The following is a 16,937-nucleotide window of genomic DNA, read 5'->3' on the forward strand; positions in this document are numbered from 1 at the left end:
GAGATCCTCCTTCCCCCAACTGGGTGAGATTGGGCTGATCTTAAATGTTACTATCAGGCTGTATTCTCAAATGGTATAATGAAGTGTAGCTCCATTTACAGCAATGACATCAGATGAAGACATGGCCCACTGACAGTTGGATTAGGGCTGGTGCACACAGGACCAGGGGAGCAGGTCTAAACCTTTGCTGTGGCGTGTAGACATCTGCTTTATACTACCACTCTTTAAGTAATGCACCATGTTCCAAAAACTCCAGCCTAAATACTACAGAGCCCCGACGGACTCAGGCGTGAGACGGGATTGGACATTATTACGCACGGATTCTCTCTCTGTCTCCTCTCTGCCAGTCTCATCAAATCAAACACTACATGACCAAGCACCGGCCTGGTGGGTCTCCTTACCAACCCACCCCAACTTCCCTGTAGCCATCAGTCTCCACTGGATGCTGTACATGGCCCATTCAGACATGATATATTTCTCCTGTGGCATTGACAATAGAGTCTGTTTCTGATACAACACCATGACGTTCATGCTCATAATGCTGGCCTGATTTTCAGAGTTTAGCTCTCCCGCATCTCCCATTGACTGCAATGGCAATTGTCGGTGCTCAATACCTCTGAAAAACAGGCTGTGGTTGGGCAGATTGCTTTCTCTGACCATGTCCGTTCTTTTTTTATGCTGCACTTTAAACCAAATAACCAAAGACTGAAAATGAACAAGGGAATGTAGGAAACAGGTGTTTCCTCTTTTGCTTATGATAGGCTTTGCGTTGGCTTCTTCCTAAACCTGATCGGATGGCTGGGAGAGTCCTTTCCCCTCCCTTTTTGAATCCCATTGTGACACACCCCCAGCTCCTGGGTGCAGGGCCTTGTGAGCAGGTTGTGGCTCGCGTCACTGCAGCATGCGTTCAGCCATCTGGAACCTTACAGGTCTATTCGGATACATTATTCAGTCTGTCTAGTAGGGTGTTGTTTTTTTTTTGTTCCTGCTTCTGACATCATTTCCTGAGCAGCAGATTCGTTTAGCTGTGTAGCGAGATCCCGTTCTCAACAGACGATGCAAAAAGCTCTTTAAAATGGATTTCAAATCTCCGTTTACCCTGCAGTGCGTGCTGGTGATTATAACCATGATTGATGGTAAGTGTGGGTTTTTCTTTATGAAATTGGCACTGATTTGCCCAGGTGAGCGGAAATGTCCATTTTGCTCAGATACCTTTGTAAGGTCACCACCAGGCTTTGGGAAGTATCAAGCGCTGTAATCGCTAAAGCACGAAAAGGGGCCGTCAAACCAAAGTAAGACAGATTTTTTTTTTTTTTTTATAAACTAATTGTAACGAATACTGCGTTATTACCTTGATGTACTGCAGCCATGAAAGTACCTGAAAATGATAGCCTCTGAAGCTTGTTATGTGACATGCTGGTTAGAGCAGGAGATGGGAATTTAGGACTCCGAGGATCTAGTTCCAACTCTCTGGGTGACCTTGGGCAAGTCATTTAGCGGTAGCCACTACGTCCCTCCATTTATAGTGATAGTTACCAATGCAAAGGGACAGTGTGAGACTTAATTGATTCATGTTTGCAAAAGCCTTTGAGATCCACAGATGAATAGTGTGATATTGGTGTAAGTTCTTTCTACTGCCATCTGTACGATGGGTCATGTCATTAATGAACAGGTCCCAGTTAGCCTTCTGAGTGTTGGACTCCCTATACACTGTCTCAGCCCCTAAGTTCTGGGGGGGTGAAACTGTTGGGTGAAAAAGCCAGGGGTATGCTCATGTCTTTGTCTCTGTAGTTCTGGCTTTATGATGTGCCCCTCACCTTGATCTGTGCAGGATAGCAGAGTTAGCTTTCTCTTCAGGTTTAACCCCCTCAGTTCGGTGATCAGAGTCATCATTTTTATGTCTTGTCTGAAGTTTTGCCTTTTGTGATTCAGATCAGAACCCGTGAATGGACACACAATAAAATCAGTGACTGTTTTATTATTGTTGTTGCAGGCCACATTAATAAGGAAACAATCCCTGTCACTGGAATCATTGGTGGCTCAGTTGACTTTCCTTTGGGAATTGAAAACCTAAAGGATCTCACAGACGTAATCTGGGTAAAAAAACTATGTGTGAAGGCCATGCCTGATAATACTTCGTCTACAGACTGTGACATTTATTGTAACAAGATGATGTGCTTGCGGAGTGGATCTCTGCAACTGACGAATGTGTCAAAGGAGGATGAAGGAGAGTATGAATTTACTCTTACAAACACAACCAAAAAATATTTCTTACTGAAAGTGTCTGGTAAGTTACCCTGGTTTGCAATCAATAATTCTTGAATCTGAGACCTTAACTGAAGGATCAGGCACCTTATTCTTTCCAAGATATCAATTTGTCTCTCAATAGCTGTAGGTATTTCTGGATTAGCAAACACAGTTTGTGGGTCTTCAACTCTGCAGAATACCATGGTGTTGCATGCGGAAAAAAGGATATTTGCTGTATCCACATTGCCAAGTTCCCATATTCTTTGAGCCCACTGAGAGCATAAAGGTGTCGGGAGAAGATGCCTTCATCCCCTGACTTCAGAGACAGCAGTGTGCGTTGTGTGTTTTCGGAGAATAGATTTTAGGCATGGAGTTGTGGATCCTAGTCCATTTATTTAGTCGGACAGGTGGTAGCTGTCACAAAACCCATCATCGCTGTTGATTCTAATTGACCCCTTGCTTGCAATCTCTCCTGGGTGACTAAGGACTGACTGGATTATAGTGACTGAACTCTCTTCTCATCCCCAAGAGCTGGTCTGTCCAGGTCAGGTTTGAGATATACCTGGGATTGTTTCTCAGTTGCTCAGTGCAGTGGAGAAGTGTCTGATAAGGATGCTGTTGCTACTCCCTGATTCTCAACTGGAGACCCCCAGTATGCAAGTTTAACTTACGATGAGACATCAGGTCCCACAGGGGAATTATACCACTTAGAAGTTGGCCATAGCAACTCCTTACTCCACTATGCCCCCTGCCTCCTAGCTTTCCTGTTCCCTTTGTTCACTGGATGGCACAGCTCTGCCATAGGAGACAGCAAAGCTGGTGTGGGAAGCAGCAAAGTCACTTCTGCCAGCTTTGCATCAGTTGCAATTCTCCTCACACAGGGGCAATCGTCCAGGTGAGCATCCTGGCTGGTGTAAACTCATTTAGCGTATTGGAGATTCCAGGCCATGGGTGGGGTAATGTGGGGAGGTCTGTACTGCCATTGCCCGCTTTATACCAGTACTGTAGATAAACTGAGGACTTCAGTCTCCATGACTGTCATCTGCCACCTTGCTCTGCCCCCTCCAGGATTCAAATAGGCTAGACCTTGCATCACATTCTCTTAAGCGTCCTGCTGTACGGTGCATTCACTTTACTACATCCTAGGTTTTTAAGAGAAAATGGGGGTTTCTGGGATAGTAATGAAAATGTCAAAGTAGACTGATCTCAGTGAAGACAAATGAACCTTAATGCCAGCCAAGTGCAGACAAGCAGAACTCCAGCTGAGAGCTGGCCTGGTCAAAGACAGGGCTCCTTGGCCCAAGAAGTTTAGATGTGAGTTGGGCAAATACATCAAAAAATGTTCCGGCCTGCTTTTTCCTATATTTAAATCCATTTGCTTTAGGTGTGTTACAACCCTTTTGTGTTCATTTGCCACGCAGCTTCTAGTGAAAGAATTTACTGGCAGGAATGCTTAGCGGTGCAATGTATTTTTAGTGAATATGGGATAGTATTCAAGGAAAATGAATTTTGAACTTGTGAGCATGAATATTGACACCAAACACCCATGTGTGAGTTAATTTCATAGTCAGTGAACAGAAACATATCATGTGACATGTGTCCAGTCCATACTTCACTTCCCGCCAAGGCTCAGCTATAGAAAATAATCTATTCTAATGGGCCAAACTGATGGACACAAAAAAATTATTCACTCAGGAAACTTAAATGATCTGGGATTCAATTTTTAGTGTAAAGAGCTCTTTTGATAATCTCAGTTTTATGATTCTTTATTTCTGAAATAAATAATTTTCAATAAGAAAAGTGAAGAGACCCCAAATGTATGTGAAATATAGGTAAATTTGGGATTAAGATGAATATATCTCATAGTGAGGGAGATTTGAGAAAGATCCGATTAATATAATCAAAACAGCTCAAATTTCAAATACTCTCAACAAACTGCTTATCAGCAGGCTACAGGTCAGAAATTATTCAGAGAGTTTATGCTGTAAATAATTTTGAATACAGATTCTGGAAAATTCAAGGGAATGATCATCTGTTTGCAGGTAATATGTGTACAGAAAAAGAGGTGAGAAATAAATTACTGCCTATTGTTTGCCCAGCTCTAGCTCGAGTCACTTCTCCTTCAAGAGTACAATATATATTTTTAAGATGCTTTAAAAAGGTTTAAGATGACCAAATAAGTAATTTTGTTAGAGGTCTCCAAGATCAAGGGCTGCTGGTATGATGAAATTAAAATTCTTCTGGAAGGAGTTGCAACCAATATCTCATGAAGATTCAGGTAAAGAGTTAATTGACTTAATCAGCAACAGAAAAAATATGGGCACTCCTGGAAATTAACCAAACCAAGCCAGAAGTTTTGATTACATTCATGTGGCAGGTTTTCTTCCCAGAGGGCAATCAGCTTCTGGAATTATTTGCTCCAGTGCCACTGGAGAAACTCAAATTAATGGCATTCATGAGGATAATAGCCAATAACTTGGGCATCAGAAGTATTTCAGGATGTAAATGACATTAGATACTCATCTACTGTACAATTATGTTTGGACACATATGCAGGGTTGAACTGCTCACCAGATGTGCGGTGAGGAAAGGACATTATCCTATTACATATTGACCGGGACCTTGGGAAGTTTCTGTCCTCTCTTGGAGCATTGTGCAGGATTTGCCCATTAGGATCAGGTGGGACTATCCCACAAATGCTCTCACACAGTTTCTGGGGAACTGATGTGCACTGCTGCGACTGAAGGAGGATGAACTGGCAGTGGTGAGACTTCAAGAGGAGGAAAATTGGATGGATTTCAGTGGGGAGGACAGACTCAGGTAGAATTGCTGAACTGGGAGAGGCAATTGTGGGCTTGCAGAAGAAGAAAATGGAAATTGGTGGAATTGCAGGGTTGGGACAGGCTACAGTGGGATTTCAGAGGGATAGCCGGGTTTGCAGGCATTGGTGAACCTATTTCTTTCCCATCTTTTATTTCTGTGCAAACTAGCAAGTGGCAAATACTGTTGTGGTCTGAGTCTGAATGACAGAAATGTACACTTTGGTTCACGTTCATTGCCATGTCTGGTTACTTTATCTTTGTTCTCTCTCCTGTTTTCATTACTCCCATCTTGTGTGTGACAAGAGCCAGCCCAAATCCCAGTTGTTCGGATCCATTGCCTCCCTGATGGCAGAGGAGAATTATCCTGTGAGGGGGATGGCAGTTCCAGTGCCAGCTTTCGTTGGATGCTGAATGGACACAGTATGAATCCAACTGAGGCTTGCACTAAGGCTTGCCCTACAGATGTTGGCAAGAAGATTATTTTGGAGAAAGGGGCGACTGGAGAGCTTGTCTGTCTGATTTTCCACGGAGACAGCATTAGTCAGAGTTCCCCCATAGAAATGGTGTGTGACGAAGGTAAGTGACGGCAGCCACCGTTTATCTTCCCTTTTTCCCCTTCTCAGGATGAGGGTTTGAGGAGTTGCCAGTGTCTGTATCTGCATGCAGTCTCCTGCCTTCCGGCAACCACCTGCCCTTCCCACCACCTCTCCCACCTTAGAAAGAAGTGCCTCTGACTTCCTCTCCTCCCTGCAGCTCTGTAGCCACACCGACATGTCCTACAATCATAGAGTCTTAGGCCTGGAAAGGATCTTGAGAGCCCATCTAGTCCAGTCCCCTGCACTTATGGCAGGACTAAGTAATATCTAGACCATCCCTGACAGGCGTCTGCCTAACTTGCTCTTAAAAATCTCCAATGATGGAGATTCCGCAACCTCCCTAGGTAATTTGTGTATTCTCCCCCTGAGAAGTCACAGATATCCTACCCCACAATCAAAAAACCAGGTGTTTCTTCCTGTCCTGACCTGCCTTCCTCACTCAACCTTTCAGCATCTCCACAAATAAAACAGCACTCATTGCCCTGCTTCTTCGACTCCTGCGCCGAGCTGCTGTATTCTGCCTTGCTTTATTTCCCTTTACATGGGTCAACTTTACAAAATCGCCAAGAAGATGAACCAGCTCATAGATATCGCCTCAGCTTCCCTCACTGTTAGGCCTGGTCTACACTAGGGAGTTTTGTCAATTTTTGTCAGCTTTTGTCGACAGAACAGTGCTGGTGCACACACTACAGTCACCCGCTTCCTCTCCTCCCCCAAAACTGCCCTGTTTTTTCGACAAAATAAAACCCCCTCCGTGAGAGGTGTAGGCCTTTGTTGGCAGAGCTAGGGTGACGCACTGTCAGTGTAGACACCGCGTCCCCTTGCAGTAGTGGAGGGGCTGTCATCTTGTCAATTTCACTGCTCCAAGAAAGCCAGCTGGGAGCGGGACCAGAAGCCCAGGCTGCTGCAAGTCATTGGTGGCTGGTACCTGGGTCCCGGCTGCGAGCCAGGACGCAGCGGTAGGAGGCTGCAGCCTGCTGGAGCCCAGATCTCAGCTGCGAGCTGGGACTGGGGTGGCTGCTACCTGGCTCCCAGCTGTGAGTGGGACCGGGCTCCCGGCTCCGATCCAGGACTGAGTGGGATGCAGCGGGGGATGGCTGCCCACTGTGAGCCGGGACCAGGCTGGATCCTCATCCGGGCTCAGAGCCAGGAGGGGTGCGATGGTGGGCGGCTGCTGCCTGCTGCAATCTGGGACCGGGCGGGATGCAGGCGGCAGATGTGTGGGCTCATTGGTTGCGTGCCAGGAGCTGGTGGGGCGGCTGTTGCCACGCTTCCAGCTAGAACCGGGTAGCTGGGGGGAGAGCAGCCCACAGGGAGCCCGGGGCTCCAGACAGGAAGCTGAAATGGGTCTCTCAGCTCCCCATGCTGCCCCTTGGATCCATGGAAGTGCTTCTAGTGAGTACGCACTCCATAGACCTAGGGAGAGCAGTGTGTAGATCAGCCACTGCTGTAATTATAGCTGTGGCTGAAAGTCGACATATTTTATGTCAATTAATTTTTCTAGTGTAGAAAAGGTCTCAGTGTTGGGAGAATAATTCCATTTAGCGAATCTAGCCTTTTTCCGTGTTTGCAAATTGTCTGCCGATTGCGATTTCATTAATTTGTTCACTGTTCACAACTGATGTCTCTTTTGTGTGAACAGATTTCACCCAATGGATTGATCACAAACTATTCGATGTGGGTTTGATCAAATGCCCATTAATGTAGTTGGAAACGCCCGCATTGACATCAATGGGTTGTGTGAATCAGGCCCTGTGATAATTCATGCAAGGATCTGATAATCACCTTTCAGTATGTGCCCTATGTGGCCGCCTCAGTCACCAGGTGTAATATAAGTTCCCTGTTTCCAATTCACAAACCCATCAAGGAATTTCATGACAAGCACTGCTGGTGTGAAAAGTTGTATGAACACATATTTGCATGAGTATTAGCACAGTATTGGGAAGTAGTGTCACTTTTGCTTTCTGTGAAAAAATATTTACTTGGTTTTAATGTTCTCAGAAAGCGAGTAAAAGGGATTTCGAATACCAGTGCAGAGAATGCATGTGTTTTCATTTGTTTTTACATGACAGATTATTTTTGCTGTATTCTTCCCTTTCAATTTACCGTTATGATGATGATGACGATGATAGTTAGAAAAAAGACTGATATTCTAATCACTTGTCAGAAAAAAACTACTTGCTCCAGGCAAATGGACAAATGCAATTTTTGTAAGGTCGATAATGGATCTAATTTAAACTTCCCAGGAACACTAAAGGGCTATGGTTAAGGTTAAGATTTTGTCATGGTTATTTTTAGTAAAAGTCACGGACAGGTCACAGGCAATAAACAAAAAATTCATGGAACCTGTGAGCTGGCTGTGACTTTACTAAAAATAATTGGGTGGGGAGGAATGACAGCTGGAGCCCCATAGGAGACTGGCCGCCGATCAGCTGTTTGGCAACCCCGGGGCTGACAGCTGCTCCAGCCCTGTCCTAGAAGTCATGAAGGAGTCCATAATTTCCGTGACAAAATCGTATCCTTAGCCATGATCATGTGGGATCTAAAGGAAATGACTTGGGAGCTATAAATAGCTTGATAAAGGTATCTGTCCAGTGCGGCAGAAGTAGTTTAAATAAGCAAAAAGATGCATGAGACACTTAAAAGGATATTAATTATTATTGTTATTTCAGGTATTTTGAATAGTATTGTCAGTTTGGTTCCTGTGAAGAGAGAGATTGTAGACGAATAAATTGACTAGATGGACAAGCTAGCTAACCATACAAGCTAGCTAAACATGCTACTGTCATTGGCTGGACAAACTGACTAGCTAAACAGAATGACAGATGTACTTAGTTCAAGGTGTGGGAATAGTAGATGAAAAAAGAACCCAAGGATAATAAAATCAATGGTTCAAATCTATCCCTGGTGCAATTCCCTTGACTTCAGTGAATTTATCCCAGGGTTCGAGCTGGCTCCATACATTTATCATGTTTGGAAGAAGAGTGTTCAGACTTAGGACATTCAGTAGAACATAAATCATCCTTACAGAGGAGTGCCTTGGAGGATCTCTCTCTGTCTCTAAGTCGATGGCGCCATCTGCCTGTCTTTCTGTCCATTTCTCTCTTCACATTAGCTCAGGCTGGGAAGGGGAATAAAGAGAAAATCTGTAACACAGTTAGGAACCACATAGTTCATCCTTTCTCCCTAATCCCCCCGGCCCACCCACCTCTTTAATTTTCTCCACTGACTTTAATTCAGCTGCAGGGCTTCTTCAGCTCAGGAGGACAAGCTTCAGTCTCTCGGACTAACAGGCTGTGTCCTTTGTGCAGGAGACCTGCTGGGGCACCCTCTGTTCCTTTACATCCTGGCAGCATGTGGAGGGGGTGCAATTGTCCTGGCTGTTCTAGTGTCACTGATAACATGCTGCTACCAGAAAAGCAAACAGAAGTTCATTCCGGTGCCTTCAGGTGAGTGGGGATTTCTCTGCTTCCTGCTGGGTTGAGAAGAGTCTATCCTAGGACAGTCTAAACACAGCTCCATTTCTCAACTTGCTGGGGTTGGTGCCGCTTCTCTGTAGGTCCTGACTAGACTTCGTGGCTAGTCTCATCTTCCTTCCCTTGATCCAGTGAAGCTGAGCTCTGTAGATACCTGCTCATTGCTGGGGAAAGGTCTCCTGCTGGTGAGTTGCTCAGGGAACATTTTTATTTTCACCTCAAGTTTACTGGCAGGAGCTATTTGTGCTGAAAACATCAGTGGGGGTAAATTAAAGAAGCCCTGCTGCTCTGTCTGGGCCTGATCCTGAGAGGAGCTGAGTACCTGTTACTCCCATTGCCTCTCCTGTCAGGATCAGGCCCTCCGTGCTGAGCTCAGACATAGCTACGCCACCTCAGGCGACAATCTTATCAGCTCTCCAAGCGAAACACTGGGAAGTTTATAATGTCAGTACCTGGTATCAGTCTGCTCTGAGAATGGAGCCATCTCCATGTGAGATGGAGACAAAGATGAGTGTGAAAAGCCAGGCTTCACACAGACTATGTCCAGAGTTTATGGAGGGTGGGACATGGATCCCGGTTCCTTTCAGCCTTTCATCTGCTTTTCTACAGAGGAGGAAAAGGAAGAGAGAATGACGATGTCCGTCATCTCCAGTGAAGAAACCAAGAGTCCTCCAAATGGAGACCGCCACGAGGCGTCATCTGCCCCAGCTGCCAGCCCTCCAAAGCCGGGTTGGTACAGGGATGTGGTTTACAACTGCTTGATAAATAATTCATTTAGGAAATGGGAGGAGGAGAAAACTGATGTATGTTATTGAGGGTGCAAAGAGTTGGCTGGACAGCCTGGAGACTGAACCAGAGAAGAGACGTTGCATGACCAGTGGCAGTGCAAGCTTCCCAGCACTGTCCTGTCAATACCTCATTAACCCACAACTGTATGTGTGTTTGTCAGCTCTTGGTGCATTGTGGCCTTGTGTCTTTAATTTCCCAAGAAGGACACCAATACCCCACTAGAGCAGCTTCTGCCAAGGGGAAGATGATGACGCATCCATTTTACCTTCTGGTTGCTAAAAATATCTCTTTAAAAACAGCATTGCAATTTTACTATAATTTTAACTCCCCATGCTACATATCCAGTATATTTTATAAGCTAGAGTCACTAACATGACCCCAATTACAGAAATCATTCTTATTCAGCACAGTGCTTAAGAATGTGCTAAGCCAGAAACACATGCTTAAATCCCATTGAAATCAGTGCTGGTCAAACACGTGCTGTGTTGCTTTCTTGAATTGAGGCCACAACTCATAATACATTCACATTTAAATCTATGAAAGAAATCAGGATGGGAAAACATGGTATATGTATAATATGGCCAGGTTAATGTGGTGGTAGAAATTGGTTTGTTTTTTTAATCTTCTTCTTGAGTGCTCGAGGCATTAAACTCAATTTTTTGCATTTAATTTCCTTGATTTAAAAAAAAAAAAATGAACATCACCATCAGCAGCATATCTGTTACTAACCCATATTATCCGAAGCTGCCTTAACTGGGACACTTTTAAGAGAGGCTTCCTTACCTCAGGCATCTTTAATTGTGGCCTCAATGTAACTGTTCTTAACTGAGACGTCCTTAAGTTATCTATAATCTACCATCAGTTCAATCATCCTTAAGCAAACTTCATGCCCTATGTCTTCAGCAGTTATTGACCAGGGTGCTACAAAAAATAAATCAAATGTGGCCTGGTGAACAGTCCTGGACTAGGATTCAGGAAATATGCATTCTGTTCCCAGCTCTGCTCCTGACCTGCCAGGTGACCTTGAAACTGACCTCTGTAAAATGCTTTGAGCTCTGCTGATGCAGAGCACTAGATCCGAGGTTACTGTCATTGTTAATGCATGTGTGCAATCATTCCGGCTTTAATGATCCAACCTTATAAAACACTGAACTGATTTTCTTCCAATTTAAAATCCTCCCTCCTCATTGCAGGGATCTATAAAACAAGGTATGTTTAAGTTTTTGGGCAATATACCAAAAGAAACTGAGGTATGCATGTACAGCATTTGAATAGGAGCCTGGGGAAAGAGTATATTTTAAACTTACTTCTCTGATTCAAAAATGGCTGAAACTTATTTTTCTCTAACTTAATAAATAAATTGCATTTTGGGTTTTTAGGCATGGAAAATTCCAGCACCAGAGAATCTGGTTGAGAAAGTCATGATGAGAAACTGAAAACTGAGGGATTAGAAAGGAAACTGAAACTCAGCCCTAACTCTAGCTTGTTCTGCCATGGGAACTATAATAAAATACAGTTTTATCTTGTATGGCATCCTACAAATATGTTGTATCCCTTATAATGCTTGGCAGAGTTAAAAAATACAGTTACAGAGCAAAATAATACAATAACAGTAGAGGATAAATGTAAAGGTATAGGCAAAGGAGAACTGATACGTTTGGATCAGAGATTTGAAAATATATGGAAAGTTAATAAGGCAGAGAGAGATGCAAGGGCTTGTCTAAAACCAATAGTGACCAGATTGTGCTGAAGGACAGACAGGAAACCAGTTCTGGGTGAGAAGAAGTTGAATAGAGAGGGGACTAGAGAAAGATGAGATGTTGTCTGAGGCAAATCCACAGAGGGATTTAAAAACAAGACAGGCAATTTTGAACTGGATCCTGAATTAAATGGGGAGTCAGAGGAGTAGTTTGCAGAGTGGGTTGATGCAGTTGTGCTTCATTGTACCTTTTAGAAGGTAAACAACAGTGTCTGAGTGTGCTTGAGAGCACAGACCTGGGGCTAGGGCAGGCCAAAGAAAAGGGAGTTGTACTAGATAAGGCAAAAGAAGATGAAGGCCTGGACGAGTTAAGACAGTAGCAAACGTTTATGACCATTTCTCACTTGTTTTCCAGAAAACACAGAGACCTGTCAAGGTCTTGAGGCAGAGCACGAGATGGAGGCAGAGTCTGAGGTGACACCGGATCCAGAGGTGGTTGTTGACATCAACAACCAGGAGTTTTTGTGCGACTCTTTCCCTGATCCTATTGATCCCTGATCAGACACGTTCAGGGTACCAGCCTTCGGCCTGGGGGCATCCCCTCTGCATTCCATAGTCTCATTCCCTTGTAAGAATTGGTCTGCAAAATAACTGAATTAGAGGGGGAAATCCACATGCACACAGATTACAGGCCCGCAAACCTTATTAAAAGCCATCCTTGTGGCCCCATTGTGATGCTATCATTAGCAAGGGGCAAATGGGTTCAAATATAAATAAAACTCCCCTAACTCCATCAACATTTGCCTATTTATAAAACTGCCCCTGAGCTGTGAGGCTATTTGGAGGGCTCTGAAATGAAATGGGTAATTCCACCTGCCCCCTTTATTTTTCACATCTTTGCCTCTCTGAGATTCCTGACCAGGAACCAGGAGGGACACAACATTGCAATCTGAAACCCAGATGAGGACGGGTCAGAAATTTCCTGGGAAAGCCTGTTCTCATGAGATTTCCAGCAACATTTGGCAGACCTAAGATGTCAGGGGAAGGCTTAGATAAGCATTCATTGGGTTGGATGCTTATCTGATCCAAACCTCCAAACTCTTTGTGTTTTACCCATCACTAGTTATTGTGTGAAGCTAAGAGATGTGAACCAGCTGTGATGGCTGGCCATATTGGAAGAGGATGAGTTTGGGTCTCCCAGTATATTTGTTACCCGGTAATGTCCAACAGGGGGTTATGTGTTTTCCTTTAACTCGAGTTGATTGCACAGTGGGATGAGTGATTTGCAGCTCATTTGTCATGAGGCTGCTTGCCTTTTTCATAAGGGTTTTTATGGCATCCACCTGTGATTCTGAAATGCTGGCTGGTGTAAAGCTGGGGTCATTGAAGGTTGTAGTTCTTAGGGCATTACTGCTTTAAATATAATGGTCTGGCTACTGCAGGCTGATTAAGCTGGCCATCTGTGTGTGAGTGGGCTTTTTCTCCACTGTGTTAGCTGCATGGGCAGTTGTAGTTTAGAGAATTCCTGAAGCCTACTCAACATTATGCCCATTTGCTTTGCTTAGAAGAGATTTGGGATGGGAGTAGGGGGGTTCTGACTAAGATGTGTTGGCAGAGATATAAAAGGGGCCTGGAGTCAAGGTAGCAGGAGACCCTGCAGCTCCAGAGAAAGGAGCCCTGGCAAAACTGCAGGCGAGTCCAGAACTGAAATATCATGGGGGAGTGCTGGTTAGGATTGAGCTGCATTAGCAATGTGGGCAATGAGTGGGTTCAATAAATCCAGCTTCTATTGCTTTGAGAGAGCTATGGAGGTGACGGTCTGTTTAAAGTCAAAGCAGGTGATGCACTTCAGGATTGAGTTGCACTGACAAAGCTGGGGTGATTGAGAACATTGCCTTGTGTGTTTCCTAGTGAATGCTGTTAATGTCCTCTATTTCATTGCTATTCACCCCTCAAACCCTATGGAAACAGAACTGAGGGATGGTTTGTGCATGTTATCAGATATGGGCTGCTGCAAGCACCCAAGTAAAGAAACCTTCCCTGTCTCCTGGGCTGGGAGCTGGAGAGTCTAGCACACACTATCTGAAGGATCACTTAACACATTGAGATGGCAAAGCTCTGTATTGGTGATGCCTCAGGGTAGTCTGTTCCTGTTCTGTTTTCTCTTATTTTAGGCCTCCATTTATAGGATCTTGCAGGGGCGGGGAAGGTTCTTGTATTTCATGTGCTATGGGTGACTATTCACCTGCAAGGAAACACCCCATCAGTTAGGCTCAGAGCTTCTGTGTTGATAAAGGCTTGGCCCATTGGCTTTTTGCAGGGGCTTAGGATAGTCCCTCTTAGTTGGAATGTTGCGCAGAGACCATGATGTGAATATGATGTGAATATGGACACATGAAGTGTCCCATACCTCATGGGAACATCCAGGGAGAAATGTGGGAATTCCCACTGATGGTGTGCTATGGGGATCTGGAGAGGGGCAGGGGGGGTTCAGTAGTGGCAAAGAAGTGCTGAGTATAGCCAGTTCTGGGGTTTCACACTTGTCTGCTGCACCTTGTAGCTGATACAGTTGCAGGCAGAGAGGGTGACATCAACCTCAGGATGGTGCTTTAAACCCAGGGTTCAGTGATCCTCTGCTTCGCAGGAACGAGTCTGAGACGTTTCAGCTACTGACATTATAAGTCTCAAGCAAGGTCTGGAGCTAGAGTGATCTTCCCTGTATCCAGTAAACATAGGGAGACGAGGAATCTGTTCTGTGGGAAGTGGTAACCTAGGATGCAGGATATCTGCAAAATTCCTCTCACCATCTTCCCCTTCAGGAAGACACCGGCCAACAGACTCCCCCATACTACAGTCTGGTGAGAATATGCATGTGTAGGGCTCACCCTCTGAACTCCGTGCTGGTCATTAGTGCTGTCAGTTATGGAACCCTGTCCTGGCTCATGTTCTGGGAGGTACTTGTTTGCTGAGGTGGGAGAAGGTCCAAGGAAAGCTAAGATGCCAGCCAACTTTGGATGCTCTGCAGACTGACAGAACACACCATTTCTTTTTGCTCCCTCCTTGCAGCTATGTAGCAATTGTCAAAGGTTTTTCATGCTGCGATATAAGGCTAGGAGGGGAATCATGCAGCTTTTGCTTTCTTCTAATTGTACGTGCTCCTGCTCAGCGGCAGGTTTTTCGATGATTCTGTTCCTAATAAAGATATTATTTTATAACCTCTTGCAGAAAGCTTAGAGTTCTGTTATTTGGCAAATGCCCATTTGTCCTTCGCACCCTGGTTCTGCTCGTTGGGCCAGGTCTTCCACCTGCTGAAATCATAATGGCTCTATGACACCCTGTATCCATGTACACTCTTATGGGGTGATTTGTATACCATTCATGTTCACCCTTACAGTATAACTGTGCATTGCCTGATGCAAAGTATGTCATGTCAGGTGTGTTTTTGGAATGCTCATGACATACTGAACATTATTGTTATGGCAGCATGTTTCCTGCAATGTCATGCATATGGAAACTGTCATATCCCCAAATGTGTGTCTCACGTGGCTTGGATAGATGCAGACAAACACAAAGCTGAAGGTACATGCCCCGCAGAGGCATGCATACAGGAACAAGAGACTGGACTAAGCACGTTTGAGCACTTTGCCTCAAGAGAGAAAAATCATGTCCAGTGCTGGACATGGATGATCACCTGAAACCAGAAGGGGTCAAGAAAACTTCTTAAAAGAAAGAGGCATCTTTGTCTCAGGGCTGTTCCTTCAAATCCATCTTCTAAGCAACACCAAAGACTGAAAATCTGCCCATCAGGGGTGGGGGTGGAGCCTGGTTGGTAGAGGCATCGCAGCCAGCCTGTGTGGTAAGCTAACGTCACAGACTGAAACTTGCATCCTAACCTAAGATGATTATTTCAGCAACTTATCGTTTAGTTAATTGTGACCAACTCCTTGACTCACTATTAATCTTTTGATTCATATTAATCTGTTTTATAGTCACTTAAAATCTTGCTGTAGTAAATAAACTTATTTGTTTTATTTAAAACCGTGCATAGGGATTGAATGTGTGCAGACACCTCACTTAGAGTGCCAGAGCTGCTGCCTATCAATTTCTTTGATAAATTGACAGACAGATGAAAATGAGCTTGCAGGGTGCAGTGTACAGCACTGAATCCTGTAAGACGGCAGTTCCCAGGGTTGCATCTGGGCCTGGGGGGTTGCTGAGGGTCTGTCCCATGAGTGGTTGGCCAGAAACACTCCTTCACTAGGTCAGAGACCTGCAGGAGGGCATGGACTGACCTAGGAGTGAGTGGTTCACACAGCAAAGCAGAGGAAGTCGAGGCCCAGGAATTGGGGTGACAAAGCTACACGCCAGTCCAGATTGCTGGGGGGACATCACAGGCTCCTTTTGGTGCCAAGAAGCAGGGAACAGGATGGACCCCACACTCAATAGCAGGAAGGGGTGAGGGGCGGACTGGGTAGGAGATCCTACCCAGGGAGGGACAGTAAAGTGGCTCCCTCAGGGGCAGAGGTATGGGAAGTGGCCAGTGGATGGTTCTTCTGCATCTCCAAGGTGGCGACTGCACTTGTCCCTGGAGGAACTTGAGAGACCATCCTTTGCTGGAGATGAGAAGAGACGATTCCAAGTTGATGCCACTGTGGGACTGTCTGACCATGTTCGGGAAAGGTGATGTTAGTGTCATTTTTAAACAACCAAATAGCAAGTGAAAGGGAAGAGGGGGAAACGTGTAAACTTACAGTGACTAACTGGCTGGTGAGGAAGTCGCATAAAAAACTACCAGTAATAATTCTAATAATGAATAACATCATATTTAAATCTTGTGTAAGAGTGTATAATGCCCACATCCGCAAGAATTGAGTACTTCGTAGAGTCTTGCAGTTTTGAAAAATGACCACTAGGGAGCAGCAAATTAACACAAAAAACCCAAAGTGCTGCAGGGTTCTAGTTAGAAATGTAGGTGAGCAAACATCTGTTCTTTGCTAGCATACCAAAAGGTGGGTTGAAAGGAATGACGATCCCATATTAAACTGGCATATTTAAGCTTTGGCCCTGGCTGTGGGTGCTACAGGGAGAGGACCCTGTGCAGTTGTGTGGGTCCCTTTGGGATCTGACGTGGAGCTGGGGTGGGGGAAGCACCAGCAGTAAAGCAAGTCTCACTCTGTGGTCAACCACTGGAGAACAGGAGGCATGTGTTCCATGGCTTTGAGGGGCTTTTTAGCTAAAATGGTGACTCGTGCATTCTTTGCCCTGACAAAGTCATCATTTTTGCCCTGACTGGTTGGTTGTCATGGTC

General features: G+C 44.9%; 1 protein-coding gene across 1 annotated transcript; it reads left to right on the plus strand.

Annotated features, from left to right (window-relative positions):
• The first annotated feature begins 1,075 nt into the window (after positions 1–1,075).
• Positions 1,076–13,854, plus strand: LOC137151934 (uncharacterized). The gene is made up of 5 exons (XM_067546431.1): positions 1,076–1,136; positions 1,994–2,287; positions 8,977–9,114; positions 9,751–9,870; positions 12,045–13,854. Exons 1-5 carry the CDS (start codon positions 1,076–1,078, stop codon positions 12,185–12,187), a joined length of 756 nt encoding a protein of 251 aa, XP_067402532.1. The 3' UTR covers positions 12,188–13,854.
• Positions 13,855–16,937: the final 3,083 nt, after the last annotated feature.

Source organism: Emydura macquarii, unplaced genomic scaffold (assembly GCF_026122565.2).
Source record: "Emydura macquarii macquarii isolate MOO-44397 ecotype Brisbane River unplaced genomic scaffold, CSIRO-AGI_Emac_v2 contig_1119, whole genome shotgun sequence".
In the NCBI taxonomy this organism is placed as follows: Eukaryota; Metazoa; Chordata; order Testudines; family Chelidae; genus Emydura; species Emydura macquarii.